The sequence below is a fragment of the Amphibalanus amphitrite genome, unplaced genomic scaffold (assembly GCF_019059575.1).
Source record: "Amphibalanus amphitrite isolate SeventyFive unplaced genomic scaffold, NRLGWU_Aamphi_draft 000924F_arrow, whole genome shotgun sequence".
Taxonomy (NCBI): domain Eukaryota; kingdom Metazoa; phylum Arthropoda; class Thecostraca; order Balanomorpha; family Balanidae; genus Amphibalanus; species Amphibalanus amphitrite.
The window spans coordinates 72105-100011 of NW_024882418.1; the positions used below are offsets into that span (position 1 = coordinate 72105).

The window sequence follows — 27907 nt, forward strand, 5'->3', positions numbered from 1 at the left end:
CTCCTAGCTTGTCCTAGAACGTCAACACAGCATATTAGATGCGAGCAAATGTTAGGTGCTTTACCTTTGATAGCCAACGCGAAATTGCCAGCATTCAGTCGCTAAATTGTATTTGACCAGGTACAGCATCATCAGTAGAAACAGTGGACAATAAGAGTGCATTGGACATTGCAGATGCAGCAAATGCATACATTGATCTCGAAGACTGACTGCATAGTCTTTCCTAAATACTAGTAACTAATCTATACTACGGGAATATTGTTCGACGGTTACACTATCCTCGTATCACAAATATGCCTGAATAAAATATACCATTAAATGCAGGTACTACATAAACTCGCGCATCAGCCTACGCTTGACGTCTCACATTTGGCCACCAACAATATATGATATTCATAAATAATCTGCTTTGGTTAACACAACAGCTGCGCTCACAAACGCGCTAGGTCTCTGTACTGGCACGTCTGGCTGACAGCAGGCCGCGGCGACGGAGTACACTGGGCGGTATCGGGCTCCCTCAGTCGGGTGGCGCCGGGACGTTCCCAGCCTCACACTCTGGTGACAGGACTTCCCGAGCTATCTACAGCCGGGATATCCCGCCGTCTGGCGACTGGAAGTCCCTGCTGTCTCGGGTCCGCCACATTCCAATCAGAGCCGAGAGTTCCATCCCCTTACTAGACTCAGGGCATGTTTTCTGGATTCAGGCATATGACGCGCGCGACAGTCATCACGCGTAACTTGGCAAGCATTGCCTTCGATGGGGGAGACAGTCAGATTGCCCGAGCACTGACACGGCTACGCCGCAAACCACTGGGGAGCAGACGCCAGCTGCCGGCCAGTGGCGGACTGGTGACTGGTGACCGAGTGGTGACCGGCGAGCTCACAGGTAGGTGGTGCGGGAGGCCTGCACCAGGTCCTCAGATGAGGTGGTGACCGCCGCCTCTGGACAGATCTGAACCATCTCCCCGTCTGACCATCATCCGGTGGTGCTGCTCCGGACCGACCGCATCACCTGCGCCGCGGGAGGGACGCGGGTCAGATAGTGACACACGGGAGGGACGCGGGTCAGATGGTGAGGCGGGAGGGACGCGGGTCAGATAGTGACACACGGGGAGGGACGCGGGTCAGATAGTGACACGGGGGAGGGACGCGGGTCAGATAGTGACACACGGGAGGGACGCGGGTCAGACAGTGACACTGGGGAGGGACGCGGGTCAGATAGTGACACGGGGGAGGGACGCGGGTCAGATAGTGACACACGGGAGGGACGCGGGTCAGATAGTGACACACGGGAGGGAAGCGGGTCAGATAGTGACACACGGGAGGGACGCGGGTCAGATAGTGACATACGGGAGGGACGCGAGTCAGATAGTGAGGCGGGAGGGACGCGAGTCAGATAGTGAGGTGGGAGGGAAGCGGGTCAGATAGTGACACACGGGAGGGACGCGGGTCAGATAGTGGTATAGACTGATAAACGTGTCAGGGATGGATACAGGAGCAGCACGAGCGACAAATGAAATGTACCTATAATTTGGGACATTATGCTATCACACCGATATGGATACAGCTATTAAATGGATTACTTTTCGAGGAATCACAAGTTCAAAACCAACTGGCCTCAAGATGTCCGAATATTTTCAAAATACCTACTTTATTTTTTTAGGTGATTTACAAAATAGCTTCAGTCGTTTGTGGTTGCCTACCAGTCTTCTTGACATTTAAATGAAATCGATCGTAAAATGCCGACCCTGGCCAGGACTGGGTAGCCAACCACTGCCAACCAGTACGGCGACGGTGAAACGAAACAGAGCAGGATAGGATCACTCGTCCCTTATAGCATGACCTCACCGGTGACCGAAATGTTTACCCCACATATCCACACATTCGCCAATCAAGCTGCGCCGCCAAGCTCCCGTCATCACCCACTGACGTCATTACCTTACTGATGACGTCGTCGCTGTCGTAGCCGTCCTTCCGGCCACGGGCGACGCAGACGGCGACGGCGGCCGCCAGGGCGACCGCCAGCAGCAGGCAGAGCGCCAGCAGCGTCCACGTGGCCACCTGGAAGGCGTACGACCTCCCCGCCTCCTCCTCCACCAGGGGCAGGGAGTCCAGCCAGAACGCCGCCTCCTGAGACCGGACAGAGACGTCAGGGAGTCCACCCCGCCTCCTGAGACCGGACAGAGGTGTCAGGGAGTCCACCCCGCCTCCTCCTCCACCAGGGGCAGGGAGTCCAGCCAGAAGGCCGCCTCCTGAGACCGGACAGAGGTGTCAGAGAGTCCACCCCGCCTCCTGAGACCGGGCAGAGGTGTCAAAGAGTCCACCCCGCCTCCTGAGACCGGACAGAGATGTCAGGGAGTCCACCCCGCCTCCTGAGACCGGACAGAGATGTCAGAGAGTCCACCCCGCCTCCTCCTCCACCAGGGGCAGGGAGTCCAGCCAGAAGGCCGCCTCCTGAGACCGGACAGAGGTGTCAGAGAGTCCACCCCGCCTCCTGAGACCGGACAGAGGTGTCAGAGAGTCCACCCCGCCTCCTGAGACCGGACAGAGGTGTCAGAGAGTCCACCCCGCCTCCTGAGACCGGACAGAGGTGTCAGAGAGTCCACCCCGCCTCCTGAGACCGGACAGAGGTGTCAGGGAGTCCACCCCGCCTCCTGAGACCGGACAGAGGTGTCAGGGAGTCCACCCCGCCTCCTGAGACCGGACAAAGGTATTATTTATCAGGCCAAATAGCCGGTGAGAAATAAACGTACCACAGGCACCAGGTGAGATATTGTATACGCTAAGTGTAAAAGGTGTTAGTCAAGTCGTACGGCGCGGCCAACGATTATCTCTTTTCAAACAGCATTTTTTGGTGTAATGTCGTGATCAACACGATGTGGTGAGGTCTGCTCGAGTTCGGTCATTGTATGAGGATGCGGCCAACTTTGAAAGTTGCTGTTGGGAGATGCCTTACTTCTTAGATACGCTCATAGGTAAATGACGAGCCGACTCACCCTTGCCCTGTAACCAGGCAGCATGGGCAGTGGCGATACCGACAAGTTGTAGTATGCCACCTGCTCACTAGATGACACTGTCCAGGCTGGTCGGCCCGACGGGTCCACGCCAGCCACCGTCGGCGCCCTGTCACATGAGATAACGTCAGAGAGCTTAATCAGAGGCAGGTGCGCTATGAGACAAGATCGTCAACATGACATAACCTGGCTTACAGTATAAGCGATTGGCATTCATTCCTGAGGGAGCCATCCGTAGTCTGGTTCAGGGAGTGCATGGGGGGGGGGCTGGTTGGCCTGCCCATTCGGACTGGCTCAGCCCCTGGGGTTCCCGCCCAGACCAATGTCTCCCCCTAATTCATAAAATCCTTCCGGCACTGAAATGGCCTTGTCAGACCGAAAGGGCCTAAGCCAACAAAACAAACAAACTCCGTGCGGCGTACCCAGTGCGCGCGAAGTTGGCCCAGTAGGTGGTGAGCACCTCCGACATCAGATTGTCCGAGGCCGAGTGCTGGCCGAACGAGATTGGAGACCGGAACAGGTAGAGCAGGTCGTCACCGTGGCTCACACCTGCGGCCAGTGGCACAGTCACAATATCAGGACGCCGGGCGGCAATGACACCGTGGTAAACAAACACTTAACAGCACATCTGCACTCACTGCAGGGAAGCACTGATGTGCGGCCTGATAGGGAACATATACGAATAAACCTACATGAGGATGTGTATTCCTCCTCATTGCTCCACGTTTCAGCATGGCATCGACATCCAAATGATTCGCGATAGCTACACCACCTCTGCGCCTGTATGCACACATCGCTGACACATTCTCTGTTCTCTGGAGCCGCTGTGTACCAGTGTCCCCCGCCCTACCTGAGTCGAGGAGCGCCGAGTCTAGCCCGCGGCTGCGCAGCCGCTGCGCCAGCGGCCGCACGCGGCTCGGCCCGCCCGGGACGCGGTGCGCCATCAGGTAGCTGAAGACGGGACCGGCGGCCGCGTGCAGACGCACCGTCAGGTCGTGGCAGGTTGTGTACCAGGCGTCCGTCAGTAGCTGTACAGGGGTCGGCAGGGGCACACGGCAGCACAGAGCAGGTCAGCGTCGGTATTGGTCACACTCGTCCGAAAGACTGCAAGTGACCCAGATAACCACATAGCTCGCACGAGTTAAAAAGCGATGAGTAGGTATGTCTATTGGTGAAATTGACAACTATCTTCCAGACTCGTATATTCCCAGTCTATGTCTTTTGTACCTCAGTGAGCCTGGGGATGACCTCTGCTGGCCGGCTGTAGTCGAGGTCGGTCAGGTAGAGTCGTTTGACGGCCGTCACCAGCGCCGACTGGTGGCTGAAGTTGTAACTAAACAGCTGCTCCAGTGTCCAGTCGACCACACTGTGCTCCATGTAGTAGCCGTCGGTCGGCCGCTCCGCCTCCAAATACTGGTCTGTAGAAAGCAGTCAGATGGATATTGGAGCACGCGCCAGTGGTAAAAAATGGTTACGATATCAATAATAAACATCTGACAAGAGTTCAATCTGTAATCAACATTCATTTGCGCGATCTGCAATATAATTTTGATAAGTTTTAGACATAAAACGTTGCACACATAAACTTCAAAAGTGGTTAAGTACATAATAAAGAAGTGAATGTCACAGCTGATGATAGAGCGAGGTATACGCACAGAGGACGGTCTGTAGAGCCTCGTCCCGCACCAGGCCGGCCATAAGCGGCAGCTGGGTGAAGTCGCGCGCCTCCAGCAGCGAGCGGGGCTCAGCGGGCAGCACCGGCGCCGACCGGAGAGCGGCGTCCACCACCGGCCGCATGTGGCCGGCAAAACTGACAAACCTCTGCAACCGACAAACACACACCGGCAAAACTGACAAACCTCTGCAGCCGACAAACACAGACCTAATGAAGCTAACATGTGTCAAACGCACAGACAGGCGCGACTCGGGCAAACTGACACACCTCTGCAACCGACAAACACAGACCGGCGAAACTAGCAAACACATACCCAATGCAGTTAACTGACAAACATATGTCAAACGAACAAACAGGCACGACTAGAGGATAGCGGCTAAACCGGTCACAGAACAATACCTCTGCGGCGCAAAAACAGGCGTTATTAGGGCGCAAAGTAACAAAACCACTTGCCGATGATAAGGCGCTGCACCAGCGGAACGTATGAATCACTTGCTTTTTCGTATCACCACACTAAAAAGTTGTGCTTCTTTCTAGGTAAAATCATTCACCAATCGAAGTTACGCATAACTTTACCGATTACTGAATGAAAAGAGGACGTCATGCACTACGAAGCAAACGATACCAAAACGTCACTGACGCAACAGGTTAGCATATTTAGTGAAGCAGCCTTGGGTACACTGACGCCAGGTGACACGAACGGCCGTCTCCCGAGCCGAGCCTACCTCACCATTGACACTCCCAAACCACGGACCCAGGGCCGAGCCCCTCACCATGCGCCGGTGCGCTGCGCTGACCAGCTGCTGTGCGGACCGGGAGAGCAGACAGTCGCGGTCGCCCCGTCCGCAGTCCAGGTCGTCGGAGAGCAGGGCGGCGGCGTCGAACGGCTCCGGCTCGACGGCCCACGGGCAGAGACTGCTGCCGCTCTGCAGGACGACGCGCTGGAACAGACCTGTCCACACACAAACACTGTCTAAAGAAACACGTATTCGGTTGTAACTAGATGAACACTTGTGAAAAGTGACAGGCTGGGTCTTCCTTTTCACTGTCATTATACGCTCTCTGGTCTTAGCGTGAGTATATAAAATTATAAACGGAGACACGTCTCACCATCTGTGCTCCTAATTACCTTTAGCGCGCGGTGAGAGCATCAGGATGTGCGCCATGGCGGCGCCGGCGCCGTGGCCCACGAGGGTGACCCGTGACGGGTCGCCGGCAAAGTCTCGCGCCGCGTCCCGGACCCAGGAGAGCGCCTGGATGACATCCAGCAGGCCGTAGTTTCCGGCCAGCTCCGGGTAGCCGCTGCTCAGGAACCCTGCCGGCCCCAACAGATACTGGTGGTCACCGGTGGTATAAACGGCGGTTCGTACCGACGCCTGCATATTTATGTGCAAACGTTGGTGTGTACGGTAAAATACTGGTGTACCAGCGTGCATCGCTCAAAACGAAGCATTGATACCTCCAGTAATCTCGAGACTCTGGTCCCACAAATACCCAGCCCAGCACCCTCTGCCTTCCCCTTGTCCACCGGTAGCGGTTGGGCGGCATCGCGTCCCCACTTACCGAGCACGCCGAGCCGGTAGTTGAGCGTCACCAGCACGACGTCCTCCCTCATCAGTCGCTGGGGGCCCAGCAGGCTGGCGGCGCCGCGCACAAAGTCGCCGCCGTGCACCACTACCAGCACCGGCAGCAGGCCGCCGCCGGGCGCACCGCCGCCGCCGCTGCCGGCCGACAGCTGGCCTGCGACAGAGCGGACAGGACGGTACGGTCACAGGACGGTAGGGTCACATAAAGAACAGGCCAGATGTCGTAAGTAATGGATATGGGATCATTCATGACAGTAAGATTATTTATCGAATGGCTGCGTCGACACTTCAAGATACTTGGTTCAATTTCCCTTGCTAACTATTACGTTTAGACCTTCAACGTTGACGTTACAAACCAAGAAGCTTCATAAAAGGTGCATGCTAATTGCTAATTGACATAGCTTTAATTGCAGCAAGGCAGGTCAGTGGCGTCGGCGCCAATGTCCAAACATCTGTCTGTCGATGCCGTACTTTGTTCAACCGTTCATTTTGCGTAATTTGCGGGAGAATAAAAGCTCAAAGGTTTAAGGATAATTGGACGTTTACAGCGGGGGTATCTACCTGGCAGGAAGGGCGTGAAGACGTTAAGGTAGAGGCAGTCTTCTTGTCCCTCCACCGTGCCCGTGTTGACGTCATATTGCGGACAAAAGTCGCGGAACGAGCGGGCGTCCAGGGTGCCCGACCAGCTCTCTGCCGGCCGCGGCTCCTGAGGGGGCAAAAACACGCATAGCGTCATAAAGCGGCGTCACTAGCAGACCGTCACATAACTCTGGAGTGACAGCCATGCCGTCACATATAGCAGTGGAGAGCAACCATACCGTCACATAGGGCGGTAAGGCATACCGTCAGACCGTGTAACATTACGATCATAGCGTCACACAGTAGTGTTAAGCATACAGGCGCATCGCGACGCAAATATATATTGTAAAATAGTAAAGAAAAGACGTTGTCTTTTTGTAGTAGTCATAGGATTCTTCTACACTAGCGTTACAAATTCTTGAAGTACAGACCTCAAATCACTGTTATGCAAACATACGTCACGTCCGCCTCACGGTACTTCTTACAAACTATGCTTCATTTCCAGCCTCCCAGTATTTCCCTCCTACCACATTCTTGGGTTCGGAGTTCGAATAATGCTGCCGAACGGTAAACGGGCGAGACCGCCATTCATTACCGGAGGCAGCAGTCCGGGTCGGGTGGTTAGCGGCCCATTATAAGACTCCACGCTCCGTGGTTAGGCATTATGCACGTGTAACCACCCGGCAGTCAGGGCGGTCAGCAGGGCGTGCAAAAACGGCCACTTCCCCGCGGATCCGTTCCACATAGGCGAGGATTCTCCCTATTCACCTACCGGAAGGAAGTCACCCACAGGCAGGCCCTGAGAATATAGGCCTTACTTTGCATACTCAGTCACATGAGTGAGCCTCTCACAGTGACCGCATTCCACCCCACGACAGACGTAATGAAGGCAACAGAGCGGACGGGCAGCGCTCGCTGATGGGAGTCGGGCAGCCTGTCGCGCATTCCATTACCGGAGCTCTGCCTGTCTCGGAGACGAGCTGAGCGGCGGCCCGGACTATCTGAGACCGTTACAGCTCGTGACGGCCGGAGGAGAGCGCCGTCCGGCCGCCCGGGTGGTATATAGGTACCGCGCGCCACGCACCGCCCACCGGTCACCCACGGGTCAGCGGGCCGGATCGGTCGGACACCCACCGGGTCGGCCGGCACGACTCCTCTGCCCGGTCAGCGGCCGTCTGCCTCCAGAGCGCCCTAACCGCTCGGTCAGGGGCCGCCTGCCTCCAGAGCGCCCTAACCGCCCAGCCAGCAGCCGCCCGCCCGGTCAGGGACCGCCTGCCGAGGAGCGCCCTCATCACCCCGCCGACCGGGGAGAGCACAGCGGGTGGCTCACATCCACCGGAATATCGCTACATTGGATCATATCACCACAGACATCAGATGAGATAGCCACGCTTAGGGAGATCTAGTGAATTCATTTTCTGTGTTCATTCCAACGCCATGTGGAGAAAGGAATGCCGACTAAAACGGCTGCTTCCTTTTTCTACAACGCTCGTGCTGCTTTCCCACAATTATATTACATGTACAGTAGGTCTATTAAAAAAGTCCCCAGCACCAGTGGGCGCTGCCTTCGCTGAGCCGAACCCCCGTCTGCCCGTCCCATATCGCGCCGGGCTCAGGTCAGGTAGGGCCAGCGGGATCGCTCGGTCCGGCCCGCGGGCGGTGGACGGGCGGCCGGTAACGCTTTCCGCCAGCCAGCTGTAGAATCCAACAAACGAGACGGCCACCGCTCAGCGCAGCGAAACCGGTGTTAACCCGCGCACCGACGGGGGGGGGCGGATATCCGCCCCCCCCCCCCTGAGGTTTTTCGCGGATAGCGGGAAAACCGCGGCGCGTAGCGCCGCGAAATTTGGTATGACTATTCTCTCATCAATTTTACACATGGTGTGCAAGTTTGAACCTCTTAACTTTTAAGGTCAGGTCACCAGGTCACTTTGAATGACCCAACCTCAAGTCACTTTTTTGCAACTTTGTCACCGTGCCAGAGCTACAGTAGATGTCGGAGGCCTTTGAAAGTCGCAGGATGTTATTAGGTCATTAGTAGCTACAATTTGTTTATCTCGGAATTTTGATGTCGGTGACCTAAGGTCAGGTCAATTTCGCGACCTCCCCATTATAAGTCAATGGGGGAAAAATCAACTCCCTGTTTTTACCACTAAAACGGGTCGGAATGGCCCCATATACCATACATGACTTCACATACGATCAACCTTCACTACCTTGAGGTCTGTTTTGCTGTTGGGCAGCTGTAAGGTCATGTGACGTCATCAAAGGTCACCAAAGGTTTTTTTGCCAATAACTCCTTACAGGAACAAGATACAGCCGCGCGGATGGTCTCATTGTGTTCAGCTCGTCAAGACGCATCGAATGATATACATGATGACCTCGAGGTCACGTGACCTGAGGTCAACCTTTGACCTTGACCTTTCCAGGTCAACATATATATCATTCGATGCGGATCGACGAGAGGATCACGATGATACCCTTAGTTTGTTCCTATCTTGACTACTTCGAAAGTTATTCGAGAAAAACCCTCTCCATATCTAGCGCCGCCATTTTGACTTTTTCGACCCCTGTGACGTCATCTTTGACCTGACCTGAAAATGACCTTAGTAAAAATTGTAGACCTTGTCCGTGCGTATCCGATGCCGTTTACCGCTTGTCGCTATCTTGCTTCGTTCTCGAGATCTCAGGGGGGGCGGTCATCCGCCCCCCCCGTCGGTACTAAGTTGGCGCAGACCCCCGTCGGTGCGCGGGTTAAAGAATGGCAGTAGATGTTCATGACCACAATGATTATGAGATAGTCATTGTTAGCCCGTGCCCCACAGGAATGCCTAGACTCTCATGCCCTGTTGGAGGGGAAATGGGGATTGAGCATCATTCTTATAACTCAGCTTTGGGCATTAGTTTTTCTCACAGACAATGACAATACAAAAACAATGTAATAAGACCAGACGTTTCGACAACAAAGTGCCTTCGTCAGTGGAAAACAAGATATAGGCTTTACATCGATAAAAAATATAGAAGATAAAGAATATATACAAAATATATATTTTTTATCGATGTAAAGCCTATATCTTGTTTTCCGCTGACGAAGGCACTTTGTTGTCGAAACGTCTGGTCATATTACATTATTTTTGTATTGTCATTGTCTGTGAGAAAAACAAAATGTCTGACTCTACTAATTTGGGCATTTAAGTGGTATTCGAAGTAGCGTCGAAAGTAGCAAAAAGAAGAAAAAAATACTTCAGCCAATTTTAGATCGGTTCGGAGCAAAAGGTCATGTCACCAGAGGTCATCGATGGTAAAATTTTGCTTGGACAGGGTGCGTTGTGCGCACCGGTGCATTGGGTTTCCAATTTCCATGGAAACATCAACAGACTCAGAAGCTCGTAACGCTAGCGTGGAGCCGAATTCATATCAACCGCCGCTACAATGCATGGCAGCGCAGCGCAGCGTGCTGCAGCGCGGGGCCGTGAAACACCGCCCAGGGCTATCCATGTGTCAGGGCAATCCAATCCACGTGATGGGCTCGGCCCCAGCGGAGCATGAGGCTCAGGACTCCCGCCCAGGCCCCCTGTCTCCCCCTAATTCCTGTCATCCTTCCCACTCTGAAATCGACCGTAAGAGTCTAACCTAACACAACAAGCAGCTCGTTTACCGCTATGTCTGAATAATATTGTCAGATTTAATTAAGGTCAACGGCTTAGCACGTAAATAACAGCAACTGCCACCATCGGTATTATGAGAAAACCAATTGCTTTTCCACAAACACTAGAAGTTTTAAGCTAAACTTGCATGAAATTAATTTTACCAGCCTCGTGTTCCTCTTATCAAAACGCCTAGAATGAATCAAAAGTGATCTTCAACCCTCGCCGGCACAGGCTATTTTGCATCCTTCGACGGCACAGGGGGGGGCACGACCCCCCCCCCTCGCGCTTCCCCTGATTGAGCTAGAGCTTCGCGGAAAAAACGAGCGTGTTGCCCGTCACGAGAGGAAGCCGATGATACCCAATTTTAAGGTCCTAGGTCATCGGGTGACCTTCCAGGTCAGGTCAATGACCCGAAAATCGGGAAAATGGGGACCTGTTAGAAAGTCGTAAAGTGTGGCTGCTATGGGGTTTTCCGGGGTGCTGATCACGAATATCGTGTAGTTTTGATCAGAGATGATGTCTTAAAGCATTTAGACCAGGTCGGGTCAGGTCAGGTCAGGTCAACCGGTAGGGGTCACGACGGGTATTCGTAATAGCTGTCATCCGCCCCTGACAGCTTCGTAACATGTTACGAAGGCACCAAAACTACTTCGTAAATGTTCAAATGGTTGCTAAATTCGAATTCAGCTCCAAAATCTAGCGTAGAAACATGTAAAACTCGAAAAAGTGAACCGAGGTCACCAAAGGTCAATGACCTGACCTGACCTTCAGGTGATTCAGATGGTCAAAGGTCATTTGGGTCAGGGTCATGAAATTTTCAGGGTAGGTGTAAAATTTATCAATGCGAGGGTACTGAAAGTTTCGTCGCGATCGGCCGCTTTTTACGCGAGTTATTCGCGAAAAACCTTAGGGAGGGGGGGGGGTTTGCATCAACCCTCCCTCCCTTTGCCGGCGAGGGAGGCCATTTGAAGAATTTGGCCTATGTTCAAAGACATGACCTGACCAGAAATGGTCATGATGGATAGCAGGATATTAGATCCGTATCGTGAAACTTTACAAACACTTTAGATGATTTCATAACTTAAGCATGTCTATCAAAAATATTTATCACATGGCTCATGTGTAAGCTGGGGGTGTGATCATGCTTACGAGTATGTTGAACGCAACTGATAATGTTCTGTTGGCCACAATTTCTATATTTAATTTATCCTCCCGGATTTCATATTTTTATTAATGACACCTTGACGATGTCGAGAAAAAAAAAACGCTTAGGAGATTTAACAGCCTGAGATACATTCAGAATAAGGAAGGGTCAAGGGTGCTAGATTCCTTCCGTCCTCGCTATCCTCAGGAAAAACCAATCCGCATCGCCCCTTGTCTTCATGCTTCCCTCTCTGGACTGGAGGTCACCCCACCAGCCAACCTGTAGTTGATGTCGGTTCCATTCCAAGACACATAACCCTCTTCGGGTTACCGTTGGGGAGACGGCTGGACCGCCCGACAGGGCAATCGTCCCACGGGAACAGTCACGCTTCCGGAGTCCGCAGATCACTGTCGCTGGCTCGCACAACCAAATTACTACACCAGAGCATAGTTATGTCATAGCTCTGCAAGGGGCTTCTCAGACCGAAAAAGATGGCTCCCAACAAAACAAACAATTTTCTCATTCAGTATTGTATCTCATCAGGCACCACATGTTTTCAGAGTGTTTATTATGCGTTCCGTCAAAAAAAGCGCAGTTCAACTTTCTCCCATTGACTTTAGCGATCTCAAAATTGACCCGACCTTTCTGTCAGCAATGCCAAACTTGCAAAGTAAACGTTTCAAATACATATACTGTTGCCCATTGAAATCGCTGAAGGTTCTAAAGCGATCGGTTAGTCGATGTATTTATATATGATGAGCACAGGAACTTTCCTTGAGGTAAGGTCACTTGACGTGACCTGGTGTTATGACCTTGAATTGAAAGACTTAGGCGGGAAAAATGGATCATTTGAAATCTTAAAATAATATCAGTGACCAAGGGCCCCAAGGCATTGGATCGGTTTTTGGTGAATAACTTCGCAAAAAAGGTCGCATTCTCGTCATTTCGATACAATCGTGTTTTCTGTTCTCAGACGCGTCGATTTATATGCCTTTTTGCTTAGGTGAAGCAATTTAGGAATTAGGATGTTTAGGTCAATGTCATGTTAGGGCAACACAGGTAACGAAGCTGTTGAAAGGAGGACATGCTGCATAACATTTGATTCGACCAGTCTTGCAGAGTCCATTGATGGCTGTCCATACTGGCTAGCTCATTTTGATCGGGAGTTATTGACAAGCACTCCTATTGACGAGCACTCCGTCACGCAAGGTGAACAATGCAAAAGCGAAGCATTAAACCTTGCCAAGAATGTATGAAGTCACGATTTCATGTGCGTGAGGGTGAGGTATAGTTTTAGCTCATTTCCGACGCCAAATTAGCAGATTCCATATTTTCCCATTATGCTTATATGACACTAAGTGCATTACGGATTTGCATCATTTTATAACCGACAACCGTGCAGTCTGCAGAGGTTTACTTAAGACGTCATAGTTAAGTGACCTGACATGAAAACGTGGTTGATTTCAAATGATCCGGCTTGAATCAAATGTAAGGCATATGAAATGTCAGCCTTCTATCATCAGTGTGCTTTGAGCTACCGCAAAAGAAAAAAATACATGGTGGCGGCACCCACCCCTTCTTCTCAGCCGGCGAGGGTTAAACCTCGCTTCGAATTATTGCAGATAATGATGCGACCGAAAACAAAGCATTTATCTGTGTCTAGAACGGCCGCTGACTTGTTGGACAAGATCCCCAATCTTAATTTGCTAGATGGGAATAAAATACTCGGCATATGATACATATATACCCCTCGATTTGCCTTCGCGCAAAGTCAATTCTAATCATCACTGTCGCTTTTTTATCCGAGATGATGTCGCCACTAAACGGGTTGTTTTGTTTGCTTGCTTGCGTTGAATGGTCATTAAGGATTATTGAAGGATTATGATATAATAGGAATGGGGCAATGGAGGATATGCACTGCAGTGCAGGTGTTTAATTTAGATCACAAAGGCATCGTTTCCGGCATCGTTTCCGGCATCGTGCAGAGTCACTATCTTCCCCGGCTCTGCACTGCGGCATCTCTGCGCCCCACACACGGCGTCCTCACTCCATGGCCGGCCGCCGCCAACTGACCCACTCGCCGGGCGCCGCGACCTGACCCGTGTCACTGCCGCGGCCTGCGCAATAGAGTCGGGGCTGGAATCCGGGGGTTCGGCCGGCCGGCCGCCTCTGGAGCGGGGGACTTTTTTAGTAGACCTACTGTACGTTAGCTCGTTTTAAACGTACCACATAGGGATGCCCACGATGCGACAAAATGCGTCTCACGCCAAACTTTCTGCATAGTACAGCCAACCGCTAAAGTAATGTAGGGTTTTACCAATCTCAACGGTTGGCTTTGACTGGCGATTGTTTAATGCGGAGTGATCGAAAAGAAGATGTCAATAGCTAAAGTTGCAGCTGCAAAGGTGACAATACATATAAGCTACATTCAAAGTTTCATTGTAGTCTGGTTAATCGTTCCTAAGCTTCAGAAGCAGAACATACCCATGACTGAAACCCCACATTACTTCTGCTGTGGACTGTACCTATTGTGGGGCATGTTTGGTCACGGAATGACGAGCAAGCCTCCTATAGACTATGTCAAGCGTGACGAGGTGCTCTAAATATGTCAAGGCGACAAAATGTATCCAACTGTGACATTGCGTTTTTATCATTGAGGGTTAGGAGAAAATCATCGAGACTAAGTGTAGATAACTGGTTCAGCGTGACACAGAAAGGTCACGATGGTCGATGTGATTATTCCATTCGCAAGCTTATTTCAGCATTACGTAGCCCACGTCGTCTGGTCTCTCTCTCTCTCTCTCTCTCTCTCTCTCTCTCTCTCTCTCTCTCTCTCTCTCTCTCTCTCTCCCTCGAAAAACGGGCTGTTAAATGTTGTACATTTAAAACATGATCGTTTCCACAAATGCGCAAGCCTGAAGCCATCTTGTCATCCTGGAATGTCTTTCTGATCGCCCTGGCATGAACAAATTAACGCAATAAGGCATAACAAAAAAGAAAAGAAAAAAGCATCTGCATGTGAATTGTGAAACTAGAGAACATGAGAAGAAGCATACATAACCTACGATGCCCACGATGTGGGTGTACCCACAGTCGCTATGAAAAAGCCACACTGACCCAGCGTGATCCCCTGATATCCGCGGTGACCCGGTGTGACCCGGAGATACCCAAAGTGACCCGTTGTGGCCCGGAGATGTCCAGTGTGACCCGGTGTGGCCCGGAGATACCCAAAAAGTGACCTGCAGAGTCCGGAGCTACCCGCAGTGACTCTCCATCAGTGGGCCGGCCGGCTGTTCCGGCGCCGTTAGTGACCCGGTGATACCCACAGTCTGACCCGGTGATACCAGTGTGACCCGTTGTGACCCGGTGATGCCAGTGTGACGCTGACTCTCCGTCAGTCAGTGGCGGATCCAAGGGGGGGGGTCACATGGGTCATGGCCCCCCCTTGAGGCCCGGGGGCCCAAAGACCTGCCAGGGGCACCACCGGCCTATCAGGGGTATCACAGTCCTGACAGGGGCACCACAGGACCTCCAGGGGCACCACAGGCCTAGCAGGGACACCACGGTCCTGCTGCCCCTGGGCCCTGACAGGACTGTAACGCCCCTGACAAGCCTGAAGTGTCCCCGGCAGGCACGTGGTGCCCCTGACAGGCCTGAGGCGCCCCTGCAAGGCCGGTGGTGCCCCTGGCAGGCCTGTGGTGTCCATGGCAGGCCTGTGGTGCCCTTGCTAGGCCTCTGGTGCCCCTGACAGGCTTGTAATGCCCCTGGAAGGACTGTGGTGCCCCTGGGCCCTGACAAGCCTGAGGTGCCCGGTCATGACATGCTCGTGGTGCTCCTGACAGGCCAGTGGTGCCTTGCTAGGCCTGTGGCGCCCCTGGCAGGCCTGTGGTGCCCCTGACAGGCCCAATGTGCCCCTGCGAGGCCGGTGGTGCCCCTGGCAGACCTCTGGTGCCCCTGGCAGGTCTGTGGCGCCCCTGGCAGACCTGTGTTGACTGGTGCCCCTCACAGACCTGTGGTGCCCCTGGGCCTTGACAAGCCTGAGATGCCTGGCTATGACAGGCTCGTGGTGCCCCTGATAGACCAGTGGTGCCCTTGCTAGGCCTGTAGTGCCCCTGGCAGGCCTGTGGTGCCCTTGCTAAGCCTCTGGTGCCCCTGACAGGCTTGTGGTGCCCCTGGAAGGACTGTGGTGTCCCTGGGCCATGACAGGCCTGAGGTGCCCATGACAGGCCCGTGGTGCCCTTGCTAGGCCTCTGGTGCCCCTGCTACCCCTGCGCCCGGAGAGGACTATGGTGCCCCTGAAAAGCCTGAAGTGCCTCTCGACAGGCCCGTGGTGCCCCTGACAGGCCCAAGTTACCCCTGCGAGGTCGGTGGTGCTCCTGGCAGGCCTCTGGTGCCCCTGGCAGGCCTGTGTTGACTGGTGCCCCTGCTAGGCCGCTGGTGCCCCTCACAGGCCTGCGGTGCCCCTGGAAGGACTGTGGTGCCCCTGCCCCTAGGGGTGCTCATGGCCCATGGGCCCAACAGGCCCGTTGTGCCCCTGACAGGCCTGTCGTGTATACTTGCTAGACCTGTGGTGCCCCTGCTTCCTGGCAGGCCTGTGGTGCCCCTGGCGGGCCTGTGGCGCCCCTACAAGGCCGTAGGTGCCCCTGACAGGTTTGTGGTGTCCCTGGAAGGACTTTGGTGCCCCTGACAAGCCTGAAGTGTCAAGGACAGACCCTTTAGACGCCAGGGTCAAGTTCGTCGGACTGACAACGATTCGCTTACCTGATAACGTTTCTGGTAAGTACTCACTACTCAGCGTCCACAACATATACACACATAGCACATTCATATATACTTGCTTACAATTGGTAAATGTGGTTGTGGCTAAGAGTTAAGATACTGACTAAAAATAAAAATAAAAAGAAAAAAAAACTGATAATGGGGGCACCACCAAAATGAAGTGGACGAAATCCGTTGAGTTTTTAATTTTGGGTATAGGTAGGGGCACCACTTCGATTCATGACCCTCCCCTTGGAGTTTTCCTGGATCCGCCCCTGCCGTCAGTGGGCCGGCCGGCTGTTCCGGCGCCGTTTGTGACTCGGTGATACCCACAGTCTGACCCGGTGATACCAGTGTGACCCGTTGTGACCCGGTGATGCCAGTGTGACGCTGACTCTCCGTCAGTGGGCCGGCCGGCTGTTCCGGCGCCGTTTGTGACCCGGTTCCGACGAGGCCTTGGCGTCGGTATGTGGGCTGAGGCCCGCTCTCTGCCCGCTGCTACCGCTGCTGGTAGTGGTAATGCTGGTGGGTCGGGTAGGGTGCACAATCCACATTATCAGCTGACCTGGATGGGGCTAAAGCGGGTGGCGGTTCGCCAACATTGCAGGGCAAGGGTAAGGGACAGACCGTGTCGGGCCTCTGCCTTCTGCATATACAGGGTGACAAAAAAAAACGGTCATCACCAAAATTCGAATAACTTCGGAAGTATTATTCAGATCATCACCAAACTTCGGCCACTTTAGGTCACACCTATGTAGCAGACATCCACCAAGTTTCAAGTCTTCACTACGAATACTTTTAGTACAGTGTGTGTTTTACGGACGCTCCACAATGTGCTCCAGGTGAGCGCCCCGGCGCTGCAGGGCGTAGGCACACCTGCATCCGGCGGGCAAAGTTGTCGATAACCCGATAAGAATAACGTTTCAGGGGTAGCACACCCCCTAAGCACTGTCTCCAGAGGCCATTGCACTCTGTAAAGTGCACAGCCATCGGGTTATCGACAACTTTGCCCGCCGGATGCAAGTGTGCCTACGCCCTGCAGCGCCGTGGCGCTCACTTGGAGCACATTGTGGAGCGTCAGTAAAACACACACTGTACTAAAAGTATTCGTAGTGAAGACTTGAAACTTGGTGGATGTATGCTACATAGGCGTGACCTTAAGTGGCCGAAGTTTGGTGATGATCTGAATAAAACTTCCGAAGTTATTCGAAATTTGGTGATGACCGTTTTTTTTTGTGTCACCCTGTATTACATAATATAACTTTGAGTGACACAGGCACTCCACTAAAATGATTTACTAGAAATGAGAAGACGTTTCGTGCGGACACTTCGGCAATGTTTGTGAACAGCCTATTGCAGCCTGTAGACGTGTTCGTCAATGTATTTACTAAACGATTATTGTTACAACACGCCACGTAATGCTGTGAGAGCTGCAATGTGTTCCCATTCATCAAGACGTAATAACCGTGTGACCCGGCTTGTTATTTGAAGTCCCGGCAAACAGCGCTGAATGGATGTGAGCTCTGTAGGTACTGCAGAGATAAGGAAATTCACACGCGTCGCTCTGACGCTGAAATCGCTGAAATCGGACGCATCCAGAAAAACCACACACGCCGTAAAGCAGCCCGGTAAAAGGAAGATGTCACGACAGAATCTTCCCGGAGCAGTGCACAGATCATGCACTGAAATGCCGCTCCTTTTGTTCCATGCAGTCAAAATATCTTAACCGAATATAGACAAGCGTAACGATACTATGTATAGGTATGCGGGCATAATGCCAGGTCAGGTCCAACATAACAAACTCACTGTTTAAATATCATGGAGCTGACGCAACGCACAGGAAGGAACCCCAAATAAAACAGCTTTTGTGTATGAATCACGCTAAGTATGCAACAACAAATTATTATTCCCAAGGGATGCTGTCATTCATTGGACGTCCTAAACACGAGCAAGACATGAAACGGCTGACTCCAGCAAACTTGTTTTGCCTTTTACGACGAAAGCTATCCATTGCATAGGTATTGAGAACGCTGCCGACGATCAATATATTTACAACCAATACCCACGAATTGTTCGCTAAATCGATACCAGTGAGCAGCCAATTACAGGTAGCAGATCATTTTGCCACTCATCATTTGGTGGATGATTTATATTTTATTGTTCAAAAGTCAAAATATTATTATTGAACCTTCGCGACGTGAATTAGCAGCCGCATTAAACCGATGGTTCATTCGGAACGGAATCAATAAATGGGAAAAAAAAAAAAACAGATCAGTCAGCGATGCGAGTTGCCATCCCCCTGGCCCAGGTCAGTGCTGAGAAGACGGCCCCGCGGCCCACGGGGGGATGACGCCGCGCCGGGTCGGCCCACTCGCCCGTCATGACATTCCACGAGGAAAACGGCCCCTACTTACTGCGCCTCAGCGAGCCAAGGTGACGGTGCCGTGGGTGGGGGCATACCATGCTGACTAGGTATGGACTATGGCGCAGCGCTTTCGTGTGAGATAATCACGACCAGCACCATTGCATCACTACCTTTCTACATTGGTGTAATGGGTTCGATATTGACTTGCATCCCCGTAGTAAGATGCATGTGAGAAAATAGGCCGCGTGATGCTAAAGAAAATGAATGCGGCTGGTGATCTCGTGGAAAATGGAGTTTTGACATTCTGGAATATATAACGATTGTGTGAAAAGCATTTTACATGACTATGATAATTTAACGAACGATTAAGCATAAATACCGACTCGAGACGAACCCACTTCAGTGGTGGCAGCGGTGGGATACTCTCTCAAGATGTCCGAGCTCCCGACGATTCCACCGTTCAGCTTTGGGACTGTCCAGCAGTGGAAAAACTGGCTGGAAGACTACTGCGTATATGGACGCCTGAAGAAATGGAATGCCGAGAAACTTGTAACGAATTTACGCTTCTTCGTATCTGGTGAGGTGAAGGATTGTGTGCGCCAAGCCGCCGCCATCTCCGCGCCCGTCACACTCGAATCCGTTTCCGATGACGTCGTGAAACTGTTAGGAGGGACACCGGACCCTCTGGTAGCGACACGCCAGCTCGAGGCTGTGTGCTACAATGGTAATGTGGGACGTACCCTGTTAGCCCTCGGGGAGCTGATCCCGCTGGCTTACCCCACCATCACCGACAAGGTGCACAAGGACCAGATGACCTGGATTCACCTCCAGCGGCTTCTCCCCGCTGTGTACCAGCGTGACCTCATCAAGGACGGTGCTGACAATCTGGAGAAAGCTGTGGAACGCATCCGAGCCTTCGAACGAGCCGACCTGTCGGTGAGGCCAGAGCCGCTCGGGGTGCATCGAGCCCAGAGCAGCACCGCCGACACATCTGCACGACAGGAAACCGCAAGCCCGTCTGTCACCTGCTACGTCTGTGGTCTGACGGGTCACACACGCAACGTCTGCTCATTCCGCAGCGATATTTGCGGCCGGTGTGAGAAGCGAGGCCATCTCAGCACGGTTTGCCGAGGACCGGCCATGCAACCCCGTGTCCGCGGCCGTCTTCGTGGGCGCTTGGGAAACGGCCGTCAGTCTGTCCCGAGGGGCCCGAGGCAGACTGCAACCAGATCAGCGACCGTGGCCCCTCTGTCATGGCCCGATGTCGGCGACAGGACGCCAATGTCGATGCAGCAGCAGCTTCAGCAGCAGCAGCGGCTGCTGCAGCCGTCACCGCCGCAGTGGATGCCGCCTCCGCCGCAACTCGCACCGCCGCCGCGGCCAGAGCCGCTGCCGACTCAGCAGCCGCAGCCGCCGCCGCCGCCGCAACAGCAGCAGTAAGGCACACCACGACAACAGCTCCGGAGGCGAAAACACCGTTACCAGGTCGGTACATTCACATATCCGTCAATGGTCGAGATTGTCTCTCCTTGTGCGATACCGGTGCCGATAATACCGTAATTCGACGAGAGCTGTTGGCCGATGACGCTCATCTTTTGCCCCCGGAACGACCAGTGAAGCTGGCTAATAATGAACTCTGCCCCGGGATAATCGGCCGTGCATATGTGGACATTCAGCTGGGATTGTTTACACAACGCACATGTGTGTATGTGGCCACGACCCTGTGCGAGCCCTGTCTGCTCGGTGCAGATATCCTGACAGCTTCTCGGGCCGTTATAGACGTTTATAACGGGACAATGACCGTACAGGGGCAGACGGTACCTATGGTGGCTCGACCACGATCCGGGGACCAGGGACATCTCCAGTGGCGGCGAACAGGGGCTGTGATAATTGGTCGCACGATTGTGGTGCCGGCCAGCAGCGAGATGATTTGTCCGCTAACGTATCTGTACAAAAATGCGACCGAGTTACCGAGCCTACTCACACACTGTGCTGTAAAGGTGAGTGTGACAGTGAGCGGGGGCTGACCGGTATGGTGGAGCGTGCCGCAGAATTCGCGGACACAACGGATCTGTGTGTGGCACGTTTAGCCGTCACTGTGAAACAGAATACTGTACCCGTCAGGCTCAGCAATCTGTCAGACAAACCCGTCACGCTGTACAAGGGAACAAAAATCGCAGATTTTGAGTCACTGGACGAGAGCGAGTTCTGTGATGGGGCAGTCGCCGAATCAGAGTTTCGTCCGGACCAAGCTGTGGCACACCTGGAGGAGCCATCAAAGTCAGAGTTCTCGGCCCTGCTCACAAAGTACCGGGAGGTCTTCACCGGACTGGGACGCACCCATGTCGCCGAACACAAAATTCTGACCGGCGACCACCCACCCGTTTTTCAGGGTCCTCGACCTGTACCAGGTCATCTAGCTGGGGAGGTCAAATCACAGCTCGACGATTTGGTGGCTAAAGGGGTGCTGGAGCCAGTATCTGAGTCCGAGTGGGCTTCTCCGCTGGTTCTGGTTAAACGCGCGAATGGGGGTCAAATCCGAATTTGTGGAGACTTCCGACGATTGAACAGCATAACAATCCCCTCGGTCCAGGTTATACCCCGTATGGACACGTGTCTACAAAGACTCGCCGGCGCAGTATAGGTACTTTACATCACTGGATTTGAAAAGTGCCTATCACCAGCTTCCAGTGGCTGATCAGGACCGAGCTAAAACCACTATCGCGACGGAGTTTGGCCTTTTTCGGTATACCACAGCTCCGTACGGAATTCAGGGCATTCCACATTCCTTCAATCGGGCGCTCAGGCTAGTGCTGTCTGATGTACCTCCGGAGACGGCCATTCAGTATTTTGATGACGTCATGATTGTGGCAAAATCCTTGGATGAGATGCACACCAATTTGGAAGCGGTCCTCGCAGCACTGCAGAGGTCCGGCCTGACGGTGTCGCTGAAGAAGCTACAGCTGTGCCAGAAAGAGGTCAGTTTTCTGGGTTTCAGGGTCAGTGCGGCTGGAGTGCAATGTGATCCTGAGAAGATCAGGGACATTCAGCAGTGGCCCGCTCCGACCAATCCTAAACAGGTCAGAGTGTTTCTGGGCTTGTGCGGCTACTTGCGTCATCACATCTGTGGATACGCAGCACTGGCTAAGCCACTGACGAAACTGACAGAGAAACACCGCCGCTTTAGCTGGGGACCAGAGGAGCAGGCGGCGTTTGATCGGCTGAAAGCAGCGCTGGTGTCTCCTCCAGTCCTCGCACTGCCGGTGTTCAGTGACGAGTCGCCCCCATTCACCCTCGATGTGGATGCCAGCGGGTCTGCCCTCGGAGGATGCCTGATGCAGGGTGACAGAGTGATTGCCTATGCCAGCCGTGCTCTGACGAAAGCTGAGCGGCAATATAGCGTCACTAAACGCGAGCTACTGGCCGTAGTCTGGGCAACCAGCCACTTCCGCCAATACCTTCTCGGCCGTCGGTTCCTTTTGCGAACTGACCATTCCGCCTTACAATGGCTGTTCAACATGAAGGACCCCACGGGACAGCTGGCTCGCTGGGTGCTGCAGCTGTCAGAGATGGAGTTCGATATCGTGCACCGCCGTGGCGCTCTGCACAATGACGCCGACGCGCTGTCGCGGTATCCGCACACAGCGGCCGATCCAGAGCAGCGCTATCGGTGGGTCTGTGTCCCGGTCGCAGATGACCAACTGAATGACGACACACTTGAATCTGCGGCTACAGCGCAAGCTGGCAGCGATGACAGTCATTCCCAGGTGCGGGAGGTGCCAGCCCCGGTTTCCACAGCGGCTGCTGTGTCCACGGCAGGCACAAGTGCCAGTGTGACCCCTGTCACCATGTCCGAATTCCAGAGAGAACAAGACCGAGATGAGGGCATTCGAGAGATGCTGGTGTGGAAAAAACGAAAGCAAAAGCCGAGGACCGGCCAGCTGCGCTCGCCGCAAGCTGTTCAGCTTCTGAGAGAGTGGAAGCGTCTGGTAGTTAAAGGTCCGGTTCTCTACAGGCGGGTGCAGCCTCTCAGAGACGCGCCTTTGTGCTTGCAGATCGTCGTGCCGCAGCATTTACGACACGATCTGATGGAGTCCCAGCACAGCGGTCTCGGAGGTGGACACCAGGGAGCCGCGAAGCTGGAAAGCGCGCTCCGTCGCCAGTTCTTTTGGCCCGGCATGCAAGCTGACGTGAAGACGTTCTGTCAGCAGTGTGTCATCTGTGCGCGCCGAAAGGACCCTCCGCACCCACCGAAGGCTCCGCTCGGGTCTCTGCAGGCGGCAGAGTTCTTCGACCGGCTGGATATTGACATAATCTCAGGACTGCCTACCAGTGAACCACACGGGTACAAATACGTATTGACGTGCATCGATGCCTTCACACGTTTTGTTTGGGCGTTTCCACTGAAAACGCAGGAGGCGTCAGAGATAGTCGAGGTGCTGATGGATCGAGTCGTGGGATCTTTTGGTGTGCCCAAAACAATCCATTCTGATCAGGGTAAGAACCTGGTAGGAAATGTCACAAAAATGTTCTATGAACGACTGGGCATGTCACAAAGCACCACGACGGCCTACCATCCTCAAGGAAACGGCTACTGTGAGCGCAGCCATCGATTTCTGATGGATACGGTGGCTAAGCTGACCGCAGAGGAACAACGGCAGTGGTCTCGCTTCCTCAGCGCCGCGGTGCTGGCTTTCAACGCCAATACCAACGCCGCCACTGGCCTATCGCCGTACGAGTGTGTGTTTGGCCGACCTGCGCCACTGCCAACCGCACTGCGTTATCGCGCGGTCATTGATGGTGGTGGCGACTCGCAAGGCCAGCGAGTACCCCGAGACACTCTGGAGTATGTGATGGGTCTACAGCGTACCCTCACGCGCACAGATCAGCAGCTGCACGCAGCTAGCGTTGCCGCGCACGATAAAAATAAGATCAAACACGACGCTCGCCTCGTCGAGCATACGTACGCCCCGGGTGACCTCGTATGGCTGCGTCAGAATTCAGTTAAGGCAGGAGAAGCGAGAAAGCTCTCTTCCCGATGGACCGGACCGTACAGAGTGGTGGAAAAACGACGGAACTGGACGTACAGGATAGTGCGTGAGGAGGGCGTGACGCAAATGACGGTGCACCATAATCGACTTAAGCCGTGCCATGCGCGCCGTCCAGAGCATCCCCACGGGGCTACCCCGGTTTACCCAACCCGGGTGTTTTGCCGCAGTCAGCCTCCGGTTACTCAGCGACAGGATCCAGCACCCCAGTGTCACCTCAGAGGGAACGGCCGTGCCTTGACTGGCGACCAGACCGTGAACGATCCCGCGTCCCATGAGGGACCTACTAGTGAGCACGGCCGACATATAAACCCATCCCGGCAGCAGACAATTGGGAGGCCAACTCCAGGGGTGTCACATCTGTCACGAACTCGGTCAGGCCGCTTGATTCGGCAACCAGACAGGCTTTAGTGGCCACTTGTGCCTGTCATACGCCGCACAGACAAGTGATGGCCCTATACCACGTTAGTTTGCCTCTGTTTGTGTACGAGTATGCTATGTGTGTTCTGTGTATGCCATTTTTCTTGTCTCAAGCCATTTTTGTTTCCGGGACGGAAACTTTTGTCCGTGGGGGATAATGTAATGGGTTCGATATTGACTTGCATCCCCGTAGTAAGATGCATGTGAGAAAATAGGCCGCGTGATGCTAAAGAAAATGAATGCGGCTGGTGATCTCGTGGAAAATGGAGTTTTGACATTCTGGAATATATAACGATTGTGTGAAAAGCATTTTACATGACTATGATAATTTAACGAACGATTAAGCATAAATACCGACTCGAGACGAACCCACTTCATTGGGAAAGGACATTGGCTAAATATGGAATGGCAAACATCTCTATGCACGTTCACCGTCAATAAGGCACATAATTTGAGCGTCTCTCTAAATATTAAATAGAAAAACAAGCAGGTCCTTCTGAACATCCATTGTCCGGTACGTTTCCCCTCCCTGCACACTCACCGCCCAGCGCAGGTCGCCGATCGGGGGCCGGGCGTAGGGGATCCCTCGGAAGGCGTAGTAGTAGCGGCTGCCGCCGACGCTGTTGAACGTCTCGGCATACTCGAGCCTGCCCTGGAGGCGGCCCAGTCGGGTGCCGATCACTATCTCCCTGCGGGCCACCTGCTGCGCGCCGAGTCTTCCCGCAGCCAGCAGCAGCAGCAGCGGCAGCGCCGGCGGCACCGCCCGCCCCCGGCTCATGTCTGCCGGCGCCGGCCGCCGCCGCCGCGCGCACACCCCCGCCGCATCAGCCCGATTATTCGCCGCGGCGCGCCCGGCCTGGAAACCGGAGCGCCGGCGGAGGCGGGCGGCGCGGGCCCGCTCCAGCGGCCGCTGCGTATTTAGTGTCCGGCGGCGGGCCCAGCAGCCGTCACGCCGTCGAGACCGTCAGGTGACACGACACGCGAGGGCCGGCTCGGATATAGGGGAAGTTGGGGCAATGCCGGAGTTGGGGCAAAGCCGAAATTCGAGATATTTCTAAAACCGTACGACATGGATGCCACGTCTCAGTGATGGTCTGAAGCTTAAGTGACTACAATTATCGCATGTTTGTTACGAGTCGTCATTTGGAATACTTCGGCTGTGAGGGCGCCAAAAGCGTTTTCAAGGTACGTTTCCCTTGTACTACATGCGCCTTTGAAGCTGCATTTCTTACTCATTATGCTACCGTTTGTCTGGCCAATTCGGTCAAGTAATCTTCAGCATGTCTTTGCATAAGTGTGCTGCCTATTTGAAATTTATACAGCACGTTTAAAAGTTATGGGCCTGCAAATGAAAGTATGGCTGGCTGGGGTAATGCCGAAAACGTGCAATTACGCACGTTAAAGCACGCTACGTGGACTTTACTGCTGTAGAATAGCAACGCGTATTTTTAGTCAAACAAAATACACTTTCAGCCGGCACAACGGCCTGTTACCTATAAGGAATGATTTACCTGGCATTTTCTTATTATATCACACAATTATAACTTCCACTGTGCACCAAGCGTCCTCAAGCTCTTAAAACGCGTGTCAGCTTTGATGAATTTTGGATAAAGTTTGAGATAAATTGGCAAAACATCAATGTCGGCATTCCTCGTAGATCATTTATCCCATTTTCGGCTTTCCCCGCAGTCCGGGGCAACGCCGAAAAAGTCAGTTCTTTGATATTTTTAGTTTTTGCGCTTAACGGTATGCGAATTCATCAAATGCGCCTGGTATGTTTGAAAGACAAAAGACTGGCCTCTCGAATGACGCCAACAAGAATAGCTTATGTTGTCTACCTTGCGTGCTACGGGCGTCAGAAAAAAAGTATTCGGCGTTCCCCCAACTTCCCCTACCGGGCGATAAGCGCCGCCCGTCTCCAGGGCGGTCTTCCGGGTTCAGCGCACAGCACTTCCGAGCCCTCCGCGCCACAGCACACACACTCCGGCGGGCACACGCACAGTGCGCACACACTGCCGCCGCGTCAACGCACTCGACGCACGCTACAAGTCACACAACACACCCCAAACGCACTGAAGCACAAGACCAAACACGTCGAAATCGCTGGAACCACGAGCTGCGCCACGAGGTGCGCCGTGTGCGGTGTGACACGGTGCTCCGCCCATGCCGCTGTGTCCAGGCTGCGATGCGCCCGGTCCGGCCGCTCGGTGCCGCCGCTCGGCCACGTCTGCGGACACTCTGCCGACCACACTGGGTCACAGCCGTTCCCGTTTCCGTCCCGGGATGGGCGAGAGTGGAGCGCGGCCCGCAGAGGCCACTGCTGGGTGCACGCGCGGCCACTTTCCACGGCGCCGCCGACCGAATACCGCTGGCGATCCGGAACTGCAGGAAACGACGCAACAGCATGCAATGATAATGACGTCGTATCGACTATAACAAAACACTTGCGGCCCACCCTTCTCTCGCACAAGGTCGTTAATTCCTGATATCTAGACGCTTCTGTAGTGTTCCACATTCATTCAAAAATATGCATCTACAATGCATACATCAACATGTAACATTTTGTATGCGTATAGGGCTATACGATTAGTTCCAGTTTGGTTCCGACTTTGATAAGACTGTTTTCGAACTTATTAGCTCACCTGAGCTGGGTATCGGCTCCGAGACACTAGCTGTTAGTGACGCTAAATGCTGACAGTCGAACTAGCACTCCTCACTGGCTCCGACTAGACGGCAACTACGCAGGAGTGGGCAGCCGGCTGCGCGCCTCCACCGGGGTCGGTCTCTGCCCCCCCCCCCCCCCCGCCGAGTCGGAGCGGCCGGCCGGCCGTAACGGTGTCGGAAGCGCGACTGTGTCCGTCAGCGAACAACAGCCGGGGATGGCTGTCCGTGTCCGGTGCCGATCGGAGATAAGGCCGCACTGACGGCCGCGCTCACATACCTGATAATGCACGTCGCTACCGTAAAGAGAAACGGCTTCACAGCCGCTACTGTGGAGAGGAATGGCTCCAGAGCCGCTACTGTGCAGACGAACGGTCCATGGTGATCCATGGTGGTTGCTCCAGAGCCACCACCATGGATATGAAAAGCCGCTCCAGAGCCGCTACTGTGCAGACGGACGGTTGCTCCAGAGCCACCACCATGGAAAGAAACGCTACTGTGGAGACGAATGGCTCCAGAGCCGATATTTTGGCGAAAAATGGCTCCAAGAGACGGAGCCCGTTCTAGGTCGATCAATAGATCTACAGCGGTAAATTCCGAAACTCATTGCAGTTGATGGGCTGAAGCGTTCGGGTACACAATGTCGGGTACACGGCTGGATGATGTAAACAGCAGTGTAGTCTAACGAATGCCTTCGCGAGAAGGACCCGGCAAAACACGTGGTCTCTTATGTGAGATGAATAGCAAACTAAATGAAGTGTAAAAATATCGCGAAATAGTAATCTCAAGCGTAATAGCCTCATTTTGCATTTTGGCGACACGATATCAGGCGTCCTTTCAGAATTATAACCTTTTACCTCCGAGTTGCATACATCTCATCTCATCATCAGACTTCCCTCCCAACCCAATGTCTATCTATAGACATTGGGTTGGGAGGGAAGTCTGCGTCCCACACGACCCAGCAGCAGGATGCAGGCACACGCGCAGTAGGAAGTAGTTAGTCACTG

At 53.7% G+C, this 27907-nt stretch overlaps 1 protein-coding gene across 2 annotated transcripts; it reads right to left on the reverse strand.

Annotated features, from left to right (window-relative positions):
* Positions 1–93: 93 nt before the first annotated feature.
* Positions 94–26602, reverse strand: LOC122368111 (acetylcholinesterase-like). Of its 2 annotated transcripts, XM_043341757.1 has the most exons (12): positions 24781–26602; positions 6837–6981; positions 6253–6429; positions 5819–6004; positions 5463–5641; positions 4670–4835; positions 4242–4432; positions 3865–4042; positions 3437–3563; positions 2997–3123; positions 1939–2130; positions 94–1012 (listed from the first exon to the last, which is right to left on the reverse strand). In XM_043341757.1, exons 1-12 carry the CDS (start codon positions 25015–25017, stop codon positions 977–979), a joined length of 1941 nt encoding a protein of 646 aa, XP_043197692.1. In that variant the 5' UTR covers positions 25018–26602; the 3' UTR covers positions 94–976. The 2 variants fall into 2 exon arrangements, with proteins under 2 accessions (XP_043197692.1, XP_043197693.1); XM_043341758.1 differs by lacking the exons at positions 94–1012; positions 1939–2130 and adding an exon at positions 2173–2454 and having other exon boundaries at positions 24781–25052.
* Positions 26603–27907: the final 1305 nt, after the last annotated feature.